This window comes from Cetorhinus maximus, chromosome 22 (assembly GCF_964194155.1).
Source record: "Cetorhinus maximus chromosome 22, sCetMax3.hap1.1, whole genome shotgun sequence".
NCBI lineage: Eukaryota > Metazoa > Chordata > Chondrichthyes > Lamniformes > Cetorhinidae > Cetorhinus > Cetorhinus maximus.
The window spans coordinates 64,316,164-64,342,545 of record NC_135900.1 but is presented as its reverse complement, the minus strand read 5'-3'; the positions used below and the strand labels follow the sequence as shown (position 1 = coordinate 64,342,545).

The 26,382-nt window shown below is 42.4% G+C and overlaps 1 protein-coding gene across 1 annotated transcript; it reads left to right on the top strand.

Annotated features, from left to right (window-relative positions):
• htatsf1 (HIV-1 Tat specific factor 1) lies at positions 1-25,952 on the top strand. Its single transcript, XM_078568438.1, has 9 exons — positions 1-302; positions 1,863-2,055; positions 7,132-7,179; positions 8,448-8,602; positions 11,167-11,330; positions 15,904-16,003; positions 16,589-16,678; positions 16,795-16,932; positions 23,694-25,952. Exons 1-9 carry the CDS (start codon positions 129-131, stop codon positions 24,120-24,122), a joined length of 1,491 nt encoding a protein of 496 aa, XP_078424564.1. The 5' UTR covers positions 1-128; the 3' UTR covers positions 24,123-25,952.
• Positions 25,953-26,382: the final 430 nt, after the last annotated feature.

Below are 26,382 nucleotides of genomic sequence, written 5' to 3'. Positions count from 1 at the left end.
GACGCATTACCAGGAAGGTGCGCACTAGCGGTGCCGCGAGACCTGCTTTAAGGTGACTTTAAGAGCGGTGTTGTTGAGTTTATTTATTTTTGGCCGATTTCTAAGCCTTGTTCCAGCCGAGGGTGAGGATGATGAGTGGGGAGGAGGTGAACGCTGATTTCCATGAGCAGCTCCGGCTGCAGCAGCTGCTGGACGGGCCGAGGGAAGAGGCCGATCCGGCTCGGAGCCGCTCGAACACCTTCGTGGACGCGGACGGCACCGAGTTCGAGTGGGACGGGGAGAAGAAAGCCTGGTTCCCCAAGGTAACAGCGCCGAGCCCGGGGCCTAACCCCGGGGCCTAACCCCGGCCCCGGCAAATCCCCCTCCCACCAATCTCCCCAACCCCCCCCTCCCCAATCTTCCCAACCACCCCCCTCCCCCCCTCCCCCCCCTCCCTTCCCCCCCCTATCCCCCCTCCCTTCCCCCCCCTATCCCCCCACCCCTCACCCCCCTATCCCCCCACCCCTCACTCCCCTATCCCCCCACCCCTCACCCCCTCCCTTCTCTTCCCCCTCCACCCCCTCCCTTCGCCCCCCCTTCCCCCCCATCTCTCCTCCCTTACCCCCCCCATCTCTCCTCCCTTACCCCCCCCATCTCTCCTCCCTTACCCCCCCCATCTCTCCTCCCTTACCCCCCCCATCTCTCCTCCCTTACCCCCCCCATCTCTCCTCCCTTACCCCCCCCATCTCTCCTCCCTTACCCCCCCCATCTCTCCTCCCTTACCCCCCCCATCTCTCCTCCCTTACCCCCCCCATCTCTCCTCCCTTACCCCCCCATCTCTCCTCCCTTACCCCCCCATCTCTCCTCCCTTACCCCCCCCATCTCTCCTCCCTTACCCCCCCCATCTCTCCTCCCTTACCCCCCCCATCTCTCCTCCCTTACCCCCCCATCTCTCCTCCCTTACCCCCCCCCATCTCTCCTCCCTTACCCCCCCCATCTCTCCTCCCTTACCCCCCCCATCTCTCCTCCCTTACCAGCCCCATCTCTCCTCCCTTACCCCCCCAGCCCCATCTCTCCTCCCTTACCCCCCCAGCCCCATCTCTCCTCCCTTACCCCCCCAGCCCCATCTCTCCTCCCTTACCCCCCCAGCCCCATCTCTCCTCCCTTACCCCCCCAGCCCCATCTCTCCTCCCTTACCCCCCCAGCCCCATCTCTCCTCCCTTACCCCCCCAGCCCCATCTCTCCTCCCTTACCCCCCCAGCCCCATCTCTCCTCCCTTACCCCCCCAGCCCCATCTCTCCTCCCTTACCCCCCCAGCCCCATCTCTCCTCCCTTACCCCCCCAGCCCCATCTCTCCTCCCTTACCCCCCCAGCCCCATCTCTCCTCCCTTACCCCCCCAGCCCCATCTCTCCTCCCTTACCCCCCCAGCCCCATCTCTCCTCCCTTACCCCCCCAGCCCCATCTCTCCTCCCTTACCCCCCCAGCCCCATCTCTCCTCCCTTACCCCCCCAGCCCCATCTCTCCTCCCTTACCCCCCCAGCCCCATCTCTCCTCCCTTACCCCCCCAGCCCCATCTCTCCTCCCTTACCCCCCCAGCCCCATCTCTCCTCCCTTACCCCCCCAGCCCCATCTCTCCTCCCTTACCCCCCCAGCCCCATCTCTCCTCCCTTACCCCCCCAGCCCCATCTCTCCTCCCTTACCCCCCCAGCCCCATCTCTCCTCCCTTACCCCCCCAGCCCCATCTCTCCTCCCTTACCCCCCCAGCCCCATCTCTCCTCCCTTTACCCCCCCCCCCCCCCCCCCCCAAATCTCTCCTCCCTCCTCCTGTGCCAGCTCGTTGAAAGCAAATGCTTATCTAATAACTACTGAAATCTATTTTCAGATCACTGAAGATTTTCTGGCCACATATCATGCTAGCTACGGTTACTTTGAAGAAAGCCCTGATAGTACTGTGAATTCAGGCACTGGAACCCAGAAGACATCTGCCGCTCTGCAGAAGTCTTCACAGAATAATACAGTTCAGATTGATCCGAAAGAAACAAAGCACAAAGGAGAAAAGAGAAAAGCTGATGCGGGTAATGTTATTTTTCTAATCTCAGCCAGAAGTCCATTGGCTTGCTGCGGGACCAGAAGATCCCGGGGGCGGGCGAGTGCAGAAAATACCGGCCCTGGTCTTTTGGAGCTTTCTTGGGGAGTTGGCAAAAATGTCCCTAGCAATTTTCTTGTACCAGTACGTTTTCTGTCTGCCTTTTTCCCCTTGCTCTATCTGTAGGAACATTAGCTCAGTGAGTGAGTGTAAGATGATGGTATTAATGGATACCTTAGAGTAATAGCAGACAATAATCTAATTGACAGTTTTAAATGGAGAGTTTAAACAGTTCGCAATCATCTGAAAAGTACCATGCTCGCTGGTTCAGTTTACTGTGTAATTTTTTCACAACTCTTCCTAATGGAACCTAAGAACTAGGAGCAGGAGTAGGCAATTCAGCCCCTCGAGCCTGCCACGCCATTCAATACGATCATGGCTGATCTCATTTCGGCCTCAACTCCAATTTCCCGCCCTCTCCCCATAATCTTTCAACCCGTTACTAATTAAAAATCTGTCTATCTCCTTAAATTTATTCAGCGTCCCGGCATCCACTGCACGCTGAGGTAGTGAATTCCATAGATTCACGACCCTTTGAGAAAAGTAATTTGTCCTCATCTCTGATTTGAATCTACCAACCCTTAGCCTAAAACTATGGCCTCTCATTCTAGAATGCCCCACAAGGGGATCTGTTCCATGTCTACTTTGTCTATCCCCTTTAGCATCTTATATACCTCAATTAGATCTCCTCTCATCCTTCTAAACGCTAGTGAGTATAGGCCTAAACTGCTCAATCTCACCTCTTGAGACAAGCCCGGCATCTCTGGAATCAATCTAGTGAACCTCCTCTGAACCACCTCCAATGCAACTACACCTTTCCTCAAGTAAGGGGACCAAAACTGTGCACAGTACTCCAGGTGTGGTCTCACCAATGCCTTGTACAGTTGCAACAACACTTCCCTATCTGTATACTCCATTCCTTTAGCAATAAATGCCAAAATTCCATTTGCCTTCCTTATCACCTGCTGTACCTGTATACTAGCTTTCAGTGATTCATGCTCGAGGACACCCAGATCCCTCTGCACTGAAGCATTCTGAAGCTTCTCTCCATTTAAATAATAAGTCGCCTTTTTATTCGTCCGACCAAAATGGATAACCTCACACTTATCCACGTTAAACTTCATCTGCCATATTTTGGCCCATTCACCTAACCTGTCCATATCCATTTGTAAATTTCTTATTTCTTCATTACAACTCTTTCCCATTTATTTTGGTGTCATCTGAAAATTTAGGTATAGTACCTTCTATCCCTGAATCCAAGTCATTAATATAGATTGTAAATAGTTGGGGCCCAAGGACCGAACCTTGTGGCACCCCACTAGTTACAGCTTGCCATCCAGAAAAAGACCCATTTATCCCGACTCTCTGCTTTCTGTTGGTCAGCCAGTCCTCTGTCCAAGCTAATATATTACCTCTAACTCCATGTGATCTTATCTTGTGTATTAACCTTTTGTGCGGCACCTTATCAAAGGCCTTCTGGAAGTCCAGATATACTACATCTACAGGATCCCCATTATCCACTTTGTTTGTCACATCTTCAAAGAACTCTAGCAAATTAGTCAAACACGATTTACTCTTCATAAAACTATGCTGACTCTGATGGATTGCATTTTGACTTTCCAAATGCCCCATTACTACTTCCTTAATAATGGATTCCAACAATTTCCCAATGACAGACGTTAAACTAACTGGTCTATAGTTTCCTACTTTCTGCCTCCCCCCCAACCCCTTTTTGAATAAGGGAGTTATATTAGCATTTTTCCAATCCACTGGAACCTTTCCAGAATCCAGGGAACTTTGGAACCACTGTCTCTGCTGCCACTCCCTTTAAGACCCTGGGATATAGGCCATCAGGTCCTGGGGACTTGTCATCCTTTAATCCCAATAGTTTGCTCAGTACTTTTTCTCTTGTAATAGTGATTGTTCTAAGTTCCTCCTTCTCTATACCCTCTGCACTACCTGTTACTATTGGGGTGGTACTAGTGTCCTCCACTGTGAAAACTGAAGCAAAATATTGATTTAAGCGTCTCTGCCATTTCTGCGTTCCCCACTATTAACTCCCCAGTCTCATCCTCCAAGGGACCAACATTCACTTTAGCTAGTCTCTTTCCAGTTATATACTTGAAGAAGCTTTTGCTATCAGCTTTTACATTTTACGCTAGTTTTCTTTCATAATTTACCTTTGCTCTTTTTGTTATTTTTTTAGTAACCCTTTGTTGATCTTTAAAAGTTTCCCAATCTTCCAGCCTGCCACAGACCTTTGCAATTTGGCATGCCTTAGTTTTTGACTCTTTGTTAGCTTTAACTTCCTTGCTTAGCCATGGATGCTTTTCCCCCTCTTACCACCTTTCTTCCCCTTTGGAATATATTTTAGTTGGGAGGAATTGAATATCTCCTTAAATATCTGCCACTGTTCATCAACTGTCCTACCTTGTCTTCCTGCCCAGTCCACTAGGGCCAAATCTGCCCTCATGCCTATGTAGTTACCTTTGTTTAACTCCAGGACACTGGTGTGGGACTCAAGTTTCTCGCTCTCAAACTGAATTTGAAATTCTAGCATGCTATGATCACTCTTCCCTAGAGGATCCTTTACTGTGAGATCATTGATTAATCCCATCTCATTACACAAAACCAAATCCAGAATAACGTGCTCCCTGGTTGGTTCCACAACGTATTGTTCCAAGAAACAATCTCTAATACACTCTCTGAACTCTCCTTCAAGGCTACCCTTGCCAATTTGATTAGTCCAATCTATATACATATTAAAATCACCCATGATTATTGCTGTGCCTTTCTTATATGCTTCCAGTATTTCCTGGTTCATACTGTGCCCTACTGCTGAACTACTGTTTGGAGACCTATAGATTACTCCCACCAGGGACTTCTTTCCCTTGCTATTTCTTATTTCTACCCAGACTGACTCTACGAATTGCTCTCCAGTGCCTATATTATTCCTCATATAGCACTGATCTCTTCCTTTACTAACAGAGCTACACCACCTCCTTTTCCTTCCTGCCTCTCCTTCCAAAACACTGAGTACCCTTGGATATTCAACTCCCATACCTGTTCTCCCTCTAACCACTTCTCAGTAATCGCCACCAAATCATACCTATTTATCTCTATTTGCGCTGTTAACTCATTAGTTTTATTCCGAATGTTACGCGCATTCAGATACAAAGCCTTTAAGTTTGCCCTATTGTTAATTTTCCCTACTCTTATGTGATTCTGTTGACTTTCATTGACCACATTGATGTGTTCTGGTCTGACAGCAAGTTAGAAGGTTATATCTTCTGTTTATTTAGATTTCTTCCGAACTAGCAAACAGTGTCTGTCTAGGATATGGTTCAGTGGGAGGGTTCCCAATTTTTAGTCTGAAGTTTGTGGATTCAAGTCCCACTCCAGGGATTGAGAATATAATTTATCGTGACACTGCATTGGAGTACCAAGGGAATGCTGCACTATCAAGTTGCCACTTTTGGATGAGATATTAAACCAAGGCCCTGCCCTGTATGCCTGGTTAGGTGGACATAAAAGATCCCATGTCCCTATTCAAAGATGATCAAAGAACTTCTCCCCAATCTCCTCGTCAGTGTTTATCCGCCAACTATCACTGAAACAGATTATCTGGTTGGTTATTTCATTGGCCCGGATTTTGCTGTGGTAATGAGGGCAGAACTGTTGGAGCTCAATAGAACTCCTCTGAAACTGACGACAACTTCTGGAGAAACAGCTATTCAGAAGTTACTTTCAAAGATTCTGTGCTTCCCCAGTGTGCGCACTGGTTCAGCCTCCCCAGAATGTAATCGATTGGAAATTATAGAACTGACATGAACTTCTACTCTTATGCTTTTAATCTTGCTGTAAAAACCCTTAAATAAGTTACAAGTTGTAGAATGAGATTTAAGTGGGTTTTTAACTGCATACGTATTTGCTGCTAAACAGCTTCACTGGCCCTTCATTTTTATATCTATATGCCGAATTTCTTCATAAATTCCACATTTTTAACATAAATGTTTATTTGTGATATTTTATCTTGTACCTTAACTTCATGCTTATGTGCCAATCGTTCATTTCATTACCTGTAAAATCTAAAATTAAAAGTGAAAGGATTCAGTGCTTTTAACTTGTTGAATGTGAGAATGCATAAATGTGTTCAGCTGCTTATCCTGCTTGATGATATCACTGTTGCTGAATGCCTGGAGACCCCCTTAACATGGCGCTGAATTTGAATCTGGCCTATTGCTGTTTGTAGGACATTGCTTTGTGCATAGTAGCTTCCGCATGTTACAACAGCAGCTATATTTCCAAAGTATTTCATTGGCTGTAAAACGCGAATGTTGTGGAGGACGTTACATTAAATGCACATTCTTATGTGCTTGATGATGGGTTATCAAATTTGCATTCCAGTAATCTTAGTATTGACATTACTGATTACACATCGAACAAGATTATTGGAGCAGTTCCTTGTAATTATTTTTGTGCTGTTACCAGTTTTAGAAAAAAACAATGGCAAATAATTTTTAGGCTGGTTTGTCACATTTTGTGTTGCTTTCTTTAAGTTGTCATTTGACCTTGGACACAAATTTAATTCAATAACCTCTACAAAGCAGCAGGCAAAGGTTTGGTCTACCAACATGTAATACTTCTAACAGTTAAATGGGAATTTGCTCACCTAGATAAGCAATTTGAAAAATTATCAGTTTTGATTTAGTAACCTATGTTGTTCATACTTTTATGTGAAGTGACAAATGTTGGCGACATTAACTCTAATCATTTATTCCAACCTGCATCCCAATTAATAGATTTTATGATTTTTTAAAAATTGTAAAGCTGCTAAATTAATACTGAGCGAGGGTACACAGGGTTTCCTTACTGCTAGGCCATGTGCTACTCTGGTCTTTGGGAAGCTTATAGTGCTGTCAAGATACTTATACCATTTTGTATGTCTCATCTATATTATGTAGGTTCATTCATATTTAACAATGTGAATTTGTGTTTTTTTAAGGCTGGATTGATGTTGAGGAGCAGAAGAACACAAGTGTGTATGTATCTGGTGAGTATTGGGCTGAGAGATATGAGTTGATAAAAATGAATCTTGTATGATTGGTTTTGCCATGATGAGATGAATGTCACAAGCTGGTGAAATCCAGATGCTTTTCTGTTGTCCAGCTCAAAGGTCCACTTCCCAGGCCAACCCCCATTTTCTACGAACTGAAATATGGCCCCATATGTAAAGTAGTCTTGGATAGAAGATTACAAAGTCAATACTGGGAACTTTTTGTTTTACTGTGCACCCACCAGAAATATCATGGATCCACTCTCATGACTCACGAATAGATAACCCTCTGACAGATTGTATATCCCAAACTACAAATTGCAAATTGGGTTTATTAAGAAATGAAATTACAAGCAAAAATAAAACATGGGCTTTCTTCGCTGTAAGCAAATGCAGAATCAGTTAGAGAACAAAGTGCCTTAAGGTTTTTACTTTTTCACTTTTAATTTGGGTAAATGTCCACAATATGAAGTTGAAGTTCGATGTCAAGTGTTCTAGCAGCAGCTAGCACAAGAACTCCCTCTAAACCACTGTGGTCTCATCTGATCATACTTTGAACACTTTATTAAGCTTTTGTTGCTAAAATGAAATAGAAGCATCCCTGCCATGGAACAGCAATGTAATAAGGACAAGATGATATGATTTTAATGCTGGATATGAGAGAAACTTTGGCCAGGACACTGGGGTAAACACCCTTGCAGTTCTTCAGAATAGTGCTATGAGTTTGTCCCCTTCCCTGAGAGGGAAGACAAGGCCTCAGTTTAATGTATTGTTTAAAAAAAAACACCTCCAAGGGTGCAGCAGTCCCTTGGCATAGAGTGGAGTGTCAATCTAGATTTTGTTCTCCAAGTTGGAGGTAAAATGTGAATCCATAGCCTATTGACTCAATTTCTCTGGTACACTTCAGTAGAGCTTTTCTGTAGGTTCCAAATGCTGTTTTTAAGGGATGAGATGGTAACCCGTTATCTTCTCGCTGTTTTTTATCTTGGGAGTATCTATCTTATAGATGGGCTGCAATATCCTGTTGATATTGTTCTTGTTTAATGATCATGGAACTACTTCCAAGAAGTATTCTTCCACAAGTTTTACCTCAAAAACTGCTGGAGTAAATGCTTTTATTCATACTACTTAAATGTGTTGCCATGTGGTTGAAGAGAAATGTTCTTAGACAGTCGAAATCTTTATTTGCGCCTTGAATTCCTGAAGAAGCAGTTTGATGTTTGAATATTTGTTTTAAGTCACCAGTAGTTATTTCTCACTTGTAGGGTTACCTCCAGACATTACAAATGATGAATTTGTGGAGCTCATGTCAAAATTTGGGATTATCATGCAAAACCCTGAAACAGAAGAGTATAAGATAAAATTATACAAGGACAAAGATGGAAATCTCAAGGGGGATGGTCTCTGCTGCTTCTTAAAGGTACATAACTATTTGGCCATTGACTGGGAATTTAATTTAGTTGTAATATTTGCTGCACCATTACAGATATTTAAAATTTTCCTCTTCCTGTTTTGAATTAGCTGGTTAATACTAAGTCATTATTCACAAGCAAGTCATTAGCAAGACTGCTGATAGAAATAGCGCTTTTACTATTAATCAGGTGGAGATCTGAGAAAGGCAAATAAGACTCTTGACAGATAAGTCACCACCGGTGAGCGGTTTCATGGAAATAAAAAGAAAGACTTACATTTATTTAGTACTTTTCACAACTACCGGACGCCTCAAAGCACTTGACAGCCATGAAGTACTTTTGAAGTATGGTCACTGTTGTAATCTAGTAAATGCAGCAGCCAAATTGCACACAGCACTCTTCCAAGCAGCAAGGTGATAATGGTCAGATAATCTGTTTTTGGGATGTTGATTGAAGAATAAATATTGGTCAGGGGATTAGGGATATCTCCCCTGCTCTTTGTAAAATGTCCCAAGGCACTATTTCATTCACTGAGCAGGTAGATGAGGCTTCGGTTTAACGCCCCATCCGAAAGATGGCACCTCTGACAGTGTAGTGTTCCTTCAGTGCTGCACGAGTGTCAGTCTTGATTTTTGTGCTCAAGCCCTGGAATAAGGTTAAATCCGGGAACTTTGTGATTCAGAGGTGAGAGTGCTTCCTACTGAGCCATGGCTGACACAAGAGTAAATGAATGTGGTCCTCATTATCAAAACTGGTGGAAAGAAATGATCTAGGTAACTGTGGATGTGTTGGTTTCAAATCCGTACTGGGTGCATAAATAATAGTTAATTACCAGGAATAAACTTGAGGTTATCTGTCTGATAGCCTAGTGAACAACAAATAACCTGGGGCCAGATTTTACACGCCCCACACCAGCCGGTGTGAAGGTGGGTTTTCTCATAAAATCTCGCAGGTGACCTTTCCACCCTCCCGTGACCTGTGCAATTTTATAGGGGGCAGGGGAGGTGGCAGGTAGCCCAATAGCCCTTGGGCCTATTGAGACCCTTAAGTGGCCATTTAAGGGTCTTACCCTAACCCTGCTGGTATTTTACCTGCAGCAGGAGGAAGCCCACACCATGTGGGAAGCCAGGCAGCTTTAGTTGGATGAGTTACTGCTGGGCAAGTGGCAGGGCGAGCTCACTTTTGCAGTTCCCTGAATGCATTGAAAGCACAACCCCCACTAAGGTCATATTTCAATCTTTATCTTCCCTCCTTGGCCTCTTAAGCCTGGCCCCTCAACCTCCACTTCCCCCTTGCTGGGGCCTGCCAGCCTTGCCCTGGCTGTTTCCCCAAACTTACGTCTGAGTCCAGGCTCCTCTTTGTCAGGACTGCATGTAATCCCAGTAGTGCCCCTCACTTTAGGCAGACATTCGCTACTGCCAATCTAATTGGCTTCAGGAGGTATCTGTGCAATTTGGCTGCAATGGACCTCACGTGTTACAAGTTGAGTTTAAAAGTACACAGCTCCACCTTACCTAGTTTGTGCATCATTTAGTATAATGCTTCTTTTATTATACAAGCATTTTCTGTATCAAAGTGAACAATGCATGGAGATCAAGTAATCTGTTGAAATTCTTTGTTTGCAGACTTTAAATATTTGGTGGAACAAACATGCTTTTCTTAATTTGACTGAAATGCAAAATCCAAAGGCATCCATTACATCCACTTCTATCGATTGAAGAAAATAAAATACACAGATCATAATTCACTTCACTGGATTTCTGTCCAACTCCTACCATATCCTCTGATTCAGTGTCAACAATGTTGCAGGGCTTCCACTCGTTATTTCTGTCTGGCGTTATCATGTGATGAAATACTTGAGCCTATTTTTGTAACTTTGTCCAACCATCTGACTTGTGCATCCCTAATTTTAATTGCTCCACCGTTGGAAGGGCTCCAGGCCTTTCCGAAATCTCTCTTGCTCTCCTTTAAGAGCAAACGAAATAGGAACAGGAGTTTGAACCTGTTCCATCATACTTCAGCTCCACCTTCCCATGTTCCTTAATCCCTTAGTACCCAAAGATTTATTAATCTCTGCCTTGGATGTATTCAACAACTGAGTATCCATAGCTCTGAGTGAAGAAATGTATCCTTATCCTAGTCGTAAATAGCCGACCCCCCCGCCACCTCCCTGATATGTACTGTGACCCTGACCCCTAGCTCAAGGCTTCCCAGCCAGGGGAAGCATCTCTGTATTTACCCTGTTAAGCTCCTTAAAAATTTCATATACTTCAATTAGGTCACCTCTCATCATTAATTTTAGCCGTAGGCCTAGTCTACTTAACCTCTCCTCGTAGGACAAATCTCTCATTTCATGAATCATCCTTGTGAACTTTCACTGCACTCCCACTAAGGCAAGTATTTATTTCTTTAGGTAAAAAGACCAAAATTGTACACACTATTTTTGTGGGACTCACCAAGACCCTTTATAACTGCATTAATGCTTCTTTACTCTTGTACCCAATCCCTTTATATTAAAAGCCATCATACAAATCACCTTCCTTTACAAAAAATACTTCTTTCTGCATTCCAGAAAGAATCTATTGACCTTGCTCTCAAATTTTTGGATGAAACTGAAATGAGGGGATATAAGCTGCACGTAGAAATTGCCAAGTTTGAAATGAAAGGACAATATGATGCCAGCAAAAAGAAGAAGAAAAGCAAAGATTACAAGAAGAAGTTGCTTCTGCAAAAAAAGTGCGTTAAAATCCAATTTTGCCTGATTTATTGGGGAGACTTTAATTTCATTTTATTAAAATTAAGAATGACTGACTGTAAATTACTATGATAGCTATCTGAGGTTTGCTGCTCAATATCACCATGCCCTTTGGCTGACCTGAACCCTGTGAAGAATAGGCATCCCAATCTTTATCTTTTGGGAATTTGCCTGTACTTCTATACCTAATTATGCAGTAGTTTTACCAAGGAATGTCAAAGCAGGAACCCTTGTGCTCCAAACCAGATACTGCCTTTCTGATCGGCTCCCTTGTGTGCTTCTCCAGTCAGTGGGATGATACCAGATACAAGTCGTTGAGCTGCTTGCTTTGGTCTGCAATATAATCAGATCTGACCTTAATTCAAAAAATTGTGTTTGAGAACCGGAAAAATAATACTGTATATACTCATGTAAAAGTCGAGTTTCTTTAAACCAAATATTTAGGCAAAAAGTAGGGGTTCAGCTTATTCGAGTAATACTTTTGAGGGAATGTAATTCATGCATGCTGGACGGACAACTGGTTTCTTAAAACATGAAAAATATTTACCAATATTGTTAAGTTATGCCATGCTTTCAGTAGGCTAAGCAGCGATAGCTGTAGCCTAGGTTTTATCTTGGGTACGATGAGGGAAAACCACACTCAATGACCATATTCCACTTTAAATCTACAAATAAAGATTTACCTTGCACTTTAGTTTCTGTTAATTGTAGTACCATCCTCTCCCATTGCTTGCTACCTGTTTACGGTGGTACATGAGCTGTTCGCAGACTGCTCCCACCAACCCCTCCCCCAAAATGAGCCAAGAAGTTGCCAAATGGCAACATTTTATTTTTCCTTTCAAGCAATTTAATAAGATGTATTGTGCATCATGGTAGCAGAGGATGATGTTGGGGAAAAGTATTTTTGTTACTGAATTTCCAACCTGGCAACTCTGTTGGTGGCATCTGTTTTGCTGGCATCCTGTCCCTGAATAGATTCATAACAGGCAGTATTTCTCACCTCAGATAGCTTTACAAGCGATAATTATGCAGCATGGTACCAGAGGATATTATGATTAAAGTGTAGGTAATCTAATAGTATTGGTAGCATGACTATAATATCAAGAAATTATAATTACCAATAGTAACTTGTCTTCACACTATTTTGGTGCAGCGCTGTACATCAAAAAACATGAAAAAGCACGTTCTACTATTCCTCAAAAACTAGGATCGACTTATACACCAGACATATGAAAAATTAAGGATTTTTTTGGCTAAAAGTCAGGGGTTGTACACAAGATCGACTATTACTTGAGTATATATGGTAATCTGTCATACTATCCCTATTAATGGGATGGCTTAACATTTCCTATTCTGACACGCCTGGACTCAGTGAGCTCCCTCTCACTTGATCAGAGCTAACTGGCTAGCTAACTAATTGCTTATGTATCTCTTTGTACCTTTCCTTTATGTATGGAACCAATGCTATTGACTCATTCCCTAAATCGTGGTGTGCATCGAATTGGCTGATAGGCATCTGTGATGCTGGGGACCTCAGAGGCCGAGATGGGATTATCCACTCAGCAGTTTGCTGACGATTTTTGCAAATTCTTCAGACTTGTCTTTTGCTCCCCATCATTGAGGATGGGGATTTTATGGAACCTCCTCCTGTTAGTTTTTTAATTGTCCACTACCATTCACGACTAGATGTAGCAGAACTTTGATCTGATCTGTTGGTTGTGAGATCACATGCTGCTTTCGCTGTTTGAAATGCAAGTGGTTTCATGTTGTAGCTTCACCAGGTTGACACCTCATTTTTAGGTATGTCTGGTGCTGCCTCTGGCTTGCCTTCCCGCACTCTTCATTGAACCAGGATTGATCCCTGGCTTGATGGTAATGGTAGAGTGGGGATATGCCAGGCCATGAGGTTGTAAATTGTGGTTGAACACAATTCTACTGATGGCCCACAACACCTCATGGAAGCCCAGTTTTGAGCTGCTGAATCTGTTTTGAATCTGTCCCGTTTAGCATGGTGCTACTGCCACATAGCACGATGGAAGTTATGCTCAGTGTGAAGGTGAGACTATGTTTCCACAAGGACTGTGCGGTGGTCACTACCCATACTGTCATGTATAGATGCATCTATGATAGGTAGATTGGTGAAGACATGGCCTAGTAGGTTTTTTCCTCTTGTTGGTTCCCTCACTACCTGCAGGCCCAGTCTGACAGATATGTCCTTGGACTGGGCCAGCTCAGTCAGTAGTGGTGTTACTGAGCCACTCTTGGTGATGGATATTGAAGTTCCCTACCAGAGTACATTCTGTGGCCTTGCCACCTTCATTGCTTCTTGCAATTGGTGTTCAATATAGAGGAGTATAAATTCATCAGCTGAGGGAAGGCAGTTGGTGGTAATCAGTAGGAGGTTTCTTTATCCATCTTTGATCTCATGCCATGAGACTTCAAGGAGTCGATGTTGAGGATTCCAAAGGCAACTTCCTCCTGGCTGTATACCACTTTACTGCCACTTCTGCTGTGTCTGACCTGCTGATGGGGCAGGACATACCCAGGGATGATGATGGTGGTGACCTGCTGTAGTACTGACGATTGGTGCTCCAAAACTAGCCGAGTCCCTAGCCAAGCTGTTCAAATTCAGCCGCAGCACTGCCATCTAACGGACAATGTGGAAAGTTGCCCAGGCATGTCCTGTCCGCAAAAAGCAGGACATATCCAATCCAGCCAATTACCTCCATCAGTACCCTTTCGGTCATCGGCAAAGTGATGGAAGGTGTCCTCGACAGTGCTATCAAATGGCACTTGGACAGCAATTACCAGCTCACTGATGCTTGCATTGGGTTCTACCAGGACCAGTCAGATCCTTGTTACAATAATGAACAAAAGAGCTAAACTCAAGGGAACTGAGAATGACTGCCCTTGAAATCAAAGCAGCATTTGACCAAGTGTGGCATCAAAGAGCCCTAGCAAAACTGTGGGGGGAAAGCTCTCCACTGGTTGAAGTCATACCTAGCACGAAGGAAGATGGTTGTGGTTGTTGGAGGCCAATCAGCTCAGTCCCAGGACATCACTGCAGGAGTTCCTCAGGGTAGTGTCCTAGGTCCAACCATCTTCAGCTGCTTTATCAATGACACACCTTCCATCATTAGGACAGAAGGAGGGCTGTTTTGCTATTGATGCACAATATTTAGCACCACCCACAATTCAGATCCAGTATGCAGCTAGACCTGGGCAACATTCATGCCACACAAGTACCAGGCAATGACCATCTCCAACAAACAGGCTAACATCTCCCTATGACATTCAATGGCATCATTGTTGAATCCTCCACTATCGACATCCTGGGCATTACCATTGACTAGAAACTGAACTAGATCAGCCATATAAATACTGTAGCTACAAATGCAGGTCAGAAGCTGTGAATTCTGCAGTGAGCAACTCACCTCCTGATTCCCCAAAGCCTGTCACCATCTTCAAGGTACAAGTCAGGAGAGTGATGGAATACTGCCCACTTACCTGGATGAGTGTGGATCCAACAACACTCAAGAAGCTTGTCACAATCCAGAGCAAAGCAGTCCTCTTGATCATCACCCCATCCACCAATTTAAACATTAATTCCCTCTTTCATAGACGCAGAGTGACAACTGTGTGCTATACACTAGATGCACTTCAACTCACCAAGGCTCCTTCGACAGCACCTTCCAAGACTGTAACCTCTACCATCTAGAAGGACAAGGGCAGCAAATGCATGGGAACATCACCACCTGCAAATTTCACTCCACGTCACTCACCATACTTGGAACTATATTGCCATTCCTTCACTGTCGCTGGTTCAAAATCTTGAAACTCCCTTCCTAACAGTACCTACACCACATAGGCTGCAGCAGGTGAAGAAGGCAGTTTGCCAGCATTTTCTCAAGGGCAATTAGGGATGGGCAAAAAATGCTGGCTTTGCTGGTGACTTCCATAACCTGTGAAATCGTTTTTAAAAATTTGTTACTAGGCCTGCCAATATAACCATTTAACTCATTCTACTCCCCACACCCTCCTGCCTCGCCCCTGTGTGTGGCGTTAAAGATAACACTTCTTGCTCCCCTCTCAGTGAATAAGCAACAAGCAAGCTTAACGGGCATCAGATGAGCGAACGCATTGCATCAGTTTGAAATAGAAATTTATTCCAGGTTTCCTGTGGCTTTGGGGAAGAGCTGAGAATTTACAAGAGGTTATCTGCAGAGAAACATTTCCAGTATTACGCTCCAACTCACTTTATCATGTACCTATTTATAGCAATTAAATACTTTAGCCCTAAAGGGATATGAAAGTGTTACTAACAGCACAAACAACAGCCGCATAATAAACTGTATGTTAGGCGATATAATACCATGATTTGCCATGAGCAACAACAAAGGGATCTGCTAGTAAGTGTCTATTTGTCTCAAATAGATAACTTTATGCAAAAACCATGCTGAGGTGTGGATTCTTGCGGATACAGAACTCCACTTGTTTAGAGGCTTTTAATTAAAGGGGAACTTTCTGTTGACAAACATAAATCCTTCTTGTTAGGCAGCTGGATTGGAGACCAGAAAGAAAACCTGGCAGTTCACGATTACGATGCGAACGAGTCGTAATTCTTAAGAACATGTTTCATCCAAAGGATTTTGAGGTAAGTCGAGGCACAAATGGAATACACGTTGATGTATTTTTCACATTTGCTCTTGGTATTCTTTAAAGCCATGGCTACCATTTCTGTATCAGGGTTAAATCATAGTTAGGTTTTGATCTAACCACATTATGATCCAATTGTATCAGAGGTTGTATTAAAATGGTCCACGTGAGAAATGCACACAGTGAATCTTCCATACTGTTTTAACACCTGCATAAAGTCTGTGCTCTTAAGAGCTCAACATTTTTTTTTTGCAGCTGTTTTTAATCCCAGAATTTTCTACTGATCTGGTTTAGTTTGAATTGGTTTTGCATTTATCTTTAGCTAGTAGAATAAGATGGTGGCTATAAGAGAATTCAAATCCATGTTCAGTGCTGCTTATCTAATCAAATGCTATGGTTAGGAGACACAGTTTAGCCATTACAAATTGCCAAACCAGGAAATGTACCATTCTTTGTCAACTTTGGCATATGCACATGATCAAAATTTTATCCAAAGTTTCAATAGGCTGCTCGAACTGGCATGAGAAAATGTCACACTCTATTATGGCATTTGTTTAAAGTTTTTAATAAACTTTTATTATAGGAAGATCCATTGGTTTTGAATGAGATCCGAGATGACATTCGGCTGGAATGTGAAAAATTCGGTCAAGTCAAGAAAACACTTGTATTTGATGTAAGAATTTTGGCTGTTTAAAAAAAATCAGTTCTATTTTCTATGATATGTATGTGTGGATTATTTTTTAAAAATGCAGGCATGTCTTAATGCTGAATGTATTCTCTAATTTCCAGAGACACCCTAATGGTGTAGCCTCCGTGGCATTTAAAGAACCAGAACAAGCAGATCTGTGTATATCGATGCTTAATGGAAGATGGTTTGGTGGACGCCAAATAACTGCTGAAGCATGGGATGGTATCATTGATTACCAGGTATGAAGGAAAGATTGGGATGAAATAATTCTTGGAAAATATGTTTAGTCATTTCTGTTGACCAGTTCTTAATTTGAATGATTAAGTAAACATATGTTCTTGATAGGATCAGGCCACTTGCCCTCACGTAAATATGATTAGGAAACATTTAGAGTATTGCTCCACGCCTTCCCTTAGCACCTACAACATGTCTGTACGGTCATTTTTTAGCATTAAAAAATATTAAGCTATTTGGTAAATGATTTAGAGAAAAATTCAATGGCACCAGAATTGCTGAGTTCTTTTTTAGTAACTTTGAGACTGTTAACTATCCCATGCACTTTTGCATTCCAAGATATTTTCCATTTTTGCATATAGGCCAATCCTTTAGCAAATAAGCTTGAATTTTAAGGGAAGGCAAAAATATTCTGTGCACAGTCAACTTAAATGTTGTGAACAGTGAGGACTCCACTGGTTGGAGTCATACCTAGCACAAAGGAAGATGGTTGTGGTTGTTGGAGGTCAGTCATCTCGGCTCTAGGACATCACTGCAGGAGTTCCTCAGGGTAGTGGGGTAGTGTCCTCGGCCCAACCATCTTCAACTGCTCCATCAGTGACCTTCCTTCCTTCGTGACTCCTCAGCTACAGAAGCAGTCCATGCCCAAATGCAGTAAGACCTGGACAATATCCAGGGTTGAGCTGACAAGTGGCAAGTAACATTCGTGCCACACAAGTGCCAGGCAATGACCATGTCCAACAAGAGTGAACCTAACCACCCCATGACATTCAATGGCATTACCATCACTGAATCCCCCATTATCAACATCCTGGGGGTTTCTATTTACCAGAAACTGAACTGGACTAGCCATATAAATACTGTGGCTACAAGAGCAGGTCAGAGGCTAGGAATCCTATGGTGAATAACTCACTTCCTGACTCCCCAAAGCCTGTCCCATCTTCTACAAGGCTTCAGGAGTGTGATGAAATAACTCCCCACTTGCCTGGATGAGTGCAGCTCCCACAACACAAGAAGGCCAACATCATCCAGGACAAAGCAGCCCACTTAATTGGCACTATATCCACAAACATTCACTCCCTCCACCACCGACGCACAGTAGCAGCAGTGTGCACCATCTACAAGATGCACTGCAGGAATTCACCAAGGCTCCTAGGACAGCACCTTCCAAACCCACGACTACAACCATCTAGAAGGACAAGGGCAGCAGATAGATGGGAACACCATTACCTGGAAGTTCCTCTTCAAGTCACTCACCACCCTTGCTTGGACATATATCGCCGTTCCTTCACTGTCACTGGGTCAAAGTCCTGGAACTCCCTCCCTAACAGCACTGTGGATGTATCTACCCCACATGGACTGCAGCGGTTCAAGAAGGCAGCTCACCACCACCTTCTCAAGGGCAACTAGGGGTGGGCAATAAATGCTGGCCCAGCCAGCAAAACACACATCCCGTGAATGAATGGTGCATTTGGGAAGAAAAATTAGGAAAAATGCATATGTCATTCCACTATTTAAAAATGTGAGGAGGAAATTGTGAATTATAGACCAGTTAGCCAAACCTTGTCAAAACTGCTAGATTTATAATTAAGGATGGAATGACTGAATACCAGAAAGCCAGCATTGATTTGTAAAGGGTAGATCATGCCTGATAAACTTGAATTTTTTGAAGGGGTGACTAAAGTAGTAGGCAGAGCAATGTCTATTGATGTTATCTGTAAGGACTACCAGAATCCATTTGAAAAAGTCCCTCATAAAACACTCTTAGCTAAAGTTGATGTGCATGGAATTGAAGGCAAATCATTGGCCTGGTTGAAGAAGATTGTGTCCTGCTGCTCAGCCAAAGAGTAGTGATAATGGGCAGGTACACTAATTGGCAGAATGTAACTAACAGTGCGCTGTAGGGATCTGTGTTGGAGCCTCAACCATTGACCTTATTTATTAATGCCTAATGGGATAGAAAGCTATATATCCAACTTTGCTGATGACTAAGATAGCGGCACTGTAAGCAGTGTAGATGAACTCAGTGAGTTGCTCTTACACATAGCCAGGCACAACGGGCAAGTGGCCACCTTCTGTGTTGTAACCATTCTATGATTCTATAAGTGAAGGGACAAAACAGTCACAAATATAGTAATCTGCTTTAAACCTGAAAAGAATGGATTCAAGTACTTCTTAAATTGTGAAAGGCTAGAAGCTATGAAGGTATGTAGATTGTTAAAATATTATTGACAAAGACAGAAAATAATCAAAAAGGCTAATGGAATGCTGGCTCTTTATATTTAGAGGGCCGGAATACCATGGGGTAGAAGTTATGTTTCAATTATGCAAAGCTCTGGTTAGACCATATCTGGAATACTGTGTTCAGTTCTGGGTATCACACCTTGGAAGGATGTATTGGATTTGGTTGTAAGTCCTTGAATTTAGAAGGTTGAGAGGTGATTTGATCAAAGTTTTCAAAATATTAAGGGGAATTGAAAGATATATAGAGAGAACCTATTTCTGCTGGTTGGGGAGATATGGACTGGGCACTTACCCTAAAAATTAGAACCAGGCCTTTCAGAAATGAAGTCAGGAAATGCTTCAACATGGAAAGAGTGGAAGAAGATTGGAACTCTTGTTTTTCCACAAAACAGCACTTGATGCTGGGTTTCTGTTAACCAAAGGCAGTATGAGACATGGGCAAAGGTGTGGGTATATGGAGTTAGGTCACATGGTCTCATCCAACAGCAGAACAGGCTTGAGGGACTGAATGGCCTCCCCTTTGTTCCTATGTGAAGCAATGTAAATTTAATGGTAGAATTTTAAGAAGGAGCAGGATAAAGAAACAATGGCTATACAGGCAAAAACCTTTGAAGGTGACAGGACAAGTTTAATGAAAGAACTAAGGAAAAGGAGTAGTTGTAGGCCATAAGACTCCTCGAGTCTGGTCTGCCACTCGGTAAGATCATTACTGAATTTCAACTCCCAACTTTTGATCGAGAATTTCAAACATTCATAACTCTAAGTGGAGTGTTTTTCTCTGCATTTCAATTCAAAATGGCTGTCCCCTGATCCTGAGACTACGCTCCCTAGTCCTAGACTTTTCAGCCAGGGGAAATAACTTCTTAGTATCTACCTTTTTAAGAATTTTATATGTTTCAAAGAACTCGCCTCATTTTTCTAAACTACAGACTGTATAGGCCCATTCTACTCAAATCTTTCCTCATAGAACAGCCCTCTTATCCCACGAAGCAATCTAGTGAGCCTTTGTTACGCACCCCCCTCCAAGCTAAGTATGCTTCCTTGGGTAAGGAGACCAAAATTACACTGATCCAGGTGTGGTGTCACAAAACCCCTATATAATTGCAGCAAGGTTTCCTTACTGTTATACTCCAACCCTCTGAAATACAATTTTCCTTCCTAATTGCTTGCTAATTTTCTGTGATTCATATATAAGGAGCCCCCACCCCCATTGAATATCAACATTTACTTGTCACTCACCTTCTAAAAATATTCTACATTTGCATTCCACTCACCAAAGTGGATAATTACACACTTCCCCAAATTGTACTTCATCTGCCATCTTCTTTCACAATTGCTTAACCTGTCTATATCCCATTGCAGTTTCTGTGTGTTCTTCTCACAGCTTACTTTCCCTTCCAACTTTGTATCATCAGAAAAGTTGGATATGTTGCACTCCGTTTCTTCATCTAGGTCATTGTTTAGATTCTAAATAGCTGAGGCCCAACTGCTGGTCCTTTGGGCACCCTGCTGTACAGGGTAGAGTTACTAGAATGGTGCCAGGGAGCAGGACTTCAGTTAGGTGGAGAGACTAGAGAAGGCAGGATTCTTCTTCTCTAAAAACAGAGAATACTAAGGGGGGATTTTTATAGAGGTAATCAAAATAATAAGGGGTTTTAATGGAGTAACTAAGAAGAAATTATTTCCAGTGGCAGAAAGCTGGTCAAGAGCAAGGAAGAGGTGGGAGCTTTTTTTGCCCTGTACACACCAAGTTGCTGTGACCTAGAATGCATTGAAAGGGGGTTGGTGGGAGCAGATTCAATGATAACTTTCAAAATGGTATAGGATACATATGCAAAAAGGAAAAAATTGCAGAAATAAAGGGGAAGAGCAGGGGCGTAAGACTAAGTGGATAGCTTTATCAAAGAGCAGGCACAGGTATGATGGCCAAATATCCTACTCCTGGCTGTAAGATTCTACGGCAATCTAATTAATTCATAAAGGGAATCAAAGCACAGGGAAGTCCCATTCCACTGGTAATCACCCCTGGAACTCTGCAATTAAGCAGTTTGGTGAATCACTTTTCTTGGACTGTTCTAAAAGATTGCTGAAAAGCAAGACCACCATTGCTGAGCCAAAGCGCTATATCCAAATACAGGGTCAGCCACAGTTCTATTTAGGACATCATAGTCAATTGCAAGAAGTCTCAGCTCCAACCCAAATAAGAGTTGCTATTTTTAGAGGCATTGTTTTAGACAGCTGAAGGTGGAGCAGTCTGTAGCTGCAACTGATTACAGTACTCTAGCATCTGATTTTCTCTTTATATGCAGGCCAGTAGATCAGTTATTTAAAAACTATTTAAAAATTTTACTTCTAATTTCTGCAGCTGTGTTTGTTGTTTGCAATACCCAAGATTTCGCACAACAACTTCAGCTAATCCTGCTAAGTAAGCCACCCCCCTGCAGAGCCCTGAGGAGAAGATTATGGCAAAGCTATTTATTTTCGACAACCTCACCCACAAGTGCTGCCTGTGACAAGATGGAATACCTATCTGCAGGCGAGAGGACTAATAGAGCAGCCTATCTGGCATTTTAGTCAATTTGAAATTAAAAACTTGTAAGGCTAGCTATGGACTACTTCCACCCTATACTACCAGCTAAGTGTGTGTGGGGTCTGATAACACACCAGTAATCTCCATCAGCGAGCACCCTTTGTCTAAATGCATTCCTGCTCATAGTGACCAAATTAGGACGTTACTCTCTCAGTTCAGCATGTAGCAAGGGTGTAAATGAGCACCAGATACACCCTCAATTTCCTATTGCAAGAGCTAGTTTTGGAGTTTTTCAAGAGCTGGATGTGGCTGAAGACTGGCTGATTTTATTCTGCAGGACAAGTCGGTCCTTGTGGCCTCTGTTCAGAGTACATATCAATCTAGAGAGTGGACAATGTCTCCCTCGACACAGATGTTTTAGTATGCATTTCCCCTGATCCCATCAATAGTTTCTCCTGAAAAAAAGAGCCCTTTTCAGTCATAAAACAGACAGTTTTGTGGTTTCTTTCACTGTCTCATGTGACTCCTGTCCTGAGAGCAAGGTTTCTGTAAAACGGCAACTAGGCTCCCACTGCCCCACTTAAATAATTCTAATGAAACAAAATGACCACTGCTATTGAGGGGCCAGCTGCTGCATGGTAACTAGTTCCTGTGGCATTGCTGCTCAGGTGAGTGTGGATCAGGCACAATACTGCACTAGCCACCTAAGTTGAGGTGGTACGTACAGAGAAGGTCCACTACCTGCCTTGGCAGAGAGGGTACTGGTTGAAAAACCAGCAGTGGTTCAAAGTCGAGGGGTGGTGATCTGTTAAGTAGACCGAAAGCTGAGGAATTCTCTATTAGGCAGACAATCAGAATTTTTTTTTAATGATAGAAAGTAATCATGGTGGGAAGAAGCAAATGTATTTACTCAGTTGTAAGTGAGTGCTGGTGATTGCCAGCTGAATGAACAGTGTTGGATAGGTCTGAATGGCAAATCCCAGTATGAACTCGAGGGGGTGTAATTAAAATGAATTGCATTGTTGTTGATACACCAGTCCCAAGATAATGAGGAAACCTTTCTGATATATCAGGTGCATTGGCAGAGAACCACTTGGTCCCTCTGTGGAGCTTCCTGTAGACTTCAAATTTCAATATAAAATAGCAACCTAAAGTTTGGTGTGAGCTAAGCTTTAACACTAAAAACCCCCATCAGTGCCACTTGCAGGTATTGTAAGCAAAACGTGTATAAAGATATCACTAAGACAAAAAATGCTGGAAAAACTCAGCGGGCCTGGCAGCATCTGTGGAAAGAGAAACAGTTAACATTTAGAGTCGGTATGACTCTTCAGAGCTGGGTAGCGTTTTTCCAGCATTTTCTGTTTTTATTTCAGATTTCCAGCATCTACAGTATTGCTTTTCTCATTAAGACATTTGATTTTGGGATTTCAAATGCATTTTGCATTGAACAGTGTGACCCGCCTGCCAATATTTTAATAGGAACTTGAGGGCGAGTAGACTTATTCTTGGGTATTACTTTGTGGACAGAAGGCGGAACTTGCTAGTCCATTATGGCGGCTTCACTATTTATTTTAAGTGAGTGCAGGTGTCGAGTCTGTTGCGTACATATCGTAGGTAGAATTCAAGTGGTGACATGCTCAAAATTCTAGTAGATACAAGCATCTCGCATTTAGGAGTGCTGACTTTAGGTTGAACTAATGACAATGGTAAACTTTATTCAAAGATTGAGGATTACTTTGCTCGAGCAGGCTACTTGGGCCTTTCAAAATGTTTACTTAGCACATTTTAAAATATGTCTATATTTGATATTTTTATGTAAGACAATTGAAACATCTTGCAGTAAAATTATTTATCTTAGGAAGGTGTAGGACTGTACTGCTTCTGTCTGACCTATGCGGCAAAATGTTTACCCATTTCTAGCAGGATAATGTGTTTATGAAGCACTTGTAAAAAGAAAAAAAATCTTGCTTAATTATAATTTTGAACTTCCAGATTGACGAAACTATAAAAGAAAGAGAATATCGATTGAAATCATGGGAGTCATTTTTGGAAGTTGACCCATCCTCAGTTAAGCCTGTTGATGAACAGAAGATGACACAGGCAAGCAGCCAAGTGTCTGTGGAAATCTCAGCTCCTCCAGACAATAATACAAAACTGTTGGAGGGCAATGGAAAACTGTCAGTGGACAATGTAACGCCTTCAAAGGATAATGAAAAACCATCACTGGACAGTATAATGCATTCAGAGGACAATAGAAAAACATCAGTGGACAATGAAGCCCCTTCCAGAGACAGTAAACCACAAGATGTGATTGATTCTGTGTCTGAGGTAGGAGAGGCTGAAGAAGCATGGAATGAAGAAAATTTATCAACGGACAGCAGCATCGATGGAAGTGATGATGATGCAGAAGAGGAGCCATGAATTCTTAGTAGGACCTTGGTTTTAAATGACCGCTCAAAAACTCAGTTTTAACTGAAATGTTGTGGCTGACATCAGATATGCATTTTTTAAATTGCCAAGTTGTTTGCTGTAAATTGGAAAAAGCTTCTTTAATATGGTTAATATTTTGTAACAAAAATGTATTTGTTGTAAAGAATGGTGCCGTTTTATGCTCACATATATTCAAGATAAACTCTTAGCCATTCTACTAATACTGGTAGCTCATCCAACTAATTAATAACCATCGACTTTTGGTAGAAATGCATTCTGGGGTAAAATTACAAAGTTTTTTTTTTGCAGCTTTTTCTTCATTTCTCCAGGTTGCCTAAAATGCATGTGTCTCGTCTTGCTGTATATTTCACTGAGTGCAGGCAGTTGTTGGCTATGCCATCCAAGTGACCATTTTCATACAAAATGGAACAGCAAATTTGACAAACTCCAATTGAGTGGGATGCCGCAGCAGAGTGCAGAGCTCTCCACATCGCATTTCACTCCCATCTATCAGTGGGAGTCACTGAGTAGCAGTAAGAAGTAGAAACCATGGGTGATGTTTCTCCCTTTCCTTTCTCTCTCCTCATCCCAGCCTCACCTAGAGTTGAGTTTATTGAACTCCTACTGCTACAAACGTGTGGGAATGACAGACAGGAAATAATCCACTGGTACGTTCAGTCTGTCCCACATATACATCACCATATATACACTCTACACGCCACCTGAAGTCATGTAATGTCCTGGGAAAGCAAAAAAAACTCCAGCCAATTTGGGAGGGGAGGGATTTCCTCAGTGAGGCAGTGGCACACTTTGTGACACAAAACTATTTAGAGGGAAATTTCTGGAATGTAGTCAAAGCTGCAGCCAGCCTACAGTTGGTTGGATCACTTCCAAGATTAAAAGCTGGCAGCTTGTGACTCTTTTTGTGGTGAAATTATTCTCTTTATAAGTAAGTGAAAAGTGAGCCATTGATATGTTTTAACAGTAAATATCAAGTAAAAACTCACCATTTGATTAAGAGGTGAATGACTCCTGTACATATTTTGGAATAAATTGGGTAGTTAGTTGACTTCGCTGAGCAGAAGAAGCCATAATGGTAGGGTCATTCCTTTGTCTCGCATCTCTGGTGGGTACATTTTGCTGTGCAGAATCTGAAAAAAAAAGATTAGTTTTTGATGATTTGAGTTACAGCATCATATACTTTAACACTTAAAAGTACATAGAATCATATCTGGATACATTTATCAAATCAAAATATTAATATTGGTAAGGTTCCAAAGTTTGGTTGACTCGCTCAAACTGCCAGTATCTCTGGTGAGAGATTTTATTCTGCTCTAAATTCCTCAATTCCTTCTCTACTGTTTTTGGCTTGTGAATTGAGCACTTCACATATTGCTCCTTGCTTCAGGCTTTTATAGCGTTTCTCTTCTGGGACAAATTTGAATAGTTTGATCATTGTTTTATTGAGATGCTGATATTTGGTTCCACATGTGATCGATGTGGATAACTTTGCTCAAGGCACTGTCTTAAGCCTCAGAACTTCAAAAATAAGTCCAGAAAATACTCAGCAGGCCTGGCAGCCTTTGTGGAGAGAAACAGAGGTGATGAGAAAACCTTCTGATGAAAGGCCATGTACCTGAACTGTGTTTCTCTCCACAGATGCTGCTATACCCGCTGAATATTTCCAGCACTTTTTGCTTTTATTTCTGGAGTATTTTGCTTTTGTAATTTTTAATAGAGCTTCAATTCATAAGTGGTCATTGTGAGGCATGGTCAACATTTCCTTTGGAATAAAATCGTATTGAAGAGGTTCTCGGCAAATTGCTTGAATTATTTGCAGAATCTTTCTTAACTCCTCAGGACGTATTCTTGTAGAGTATAAAATGCAAGAATGTTTCCTTGTGCATTTTTAACTTGTCTTTTGGAAGTTCTGATCATTAACATTTTAAAAGAAATTATATCGCTATCATCTCTTCCTACCCCATCTCATTCTATCATATTGAAGTTTTTGTTTGCAGGATTGAAGGATCCAGCTTCTGTTAGCGTCATTAGATTTTCTGCAATGTCATGTGGCAAATCAAGATCTTTTTTTTAAATCTCTACCTTCTATGATATAGTGATGTTCTGTTGAGCTCTTCTAGTTTTTTAATAAACTGAATTTTAGAAGTTTTATCAAAATAAGTAAATGACTTAATATGAACATTGATTTGGCTGTTTGGGAAACTCCAAATGATGATACCAATATAATTTC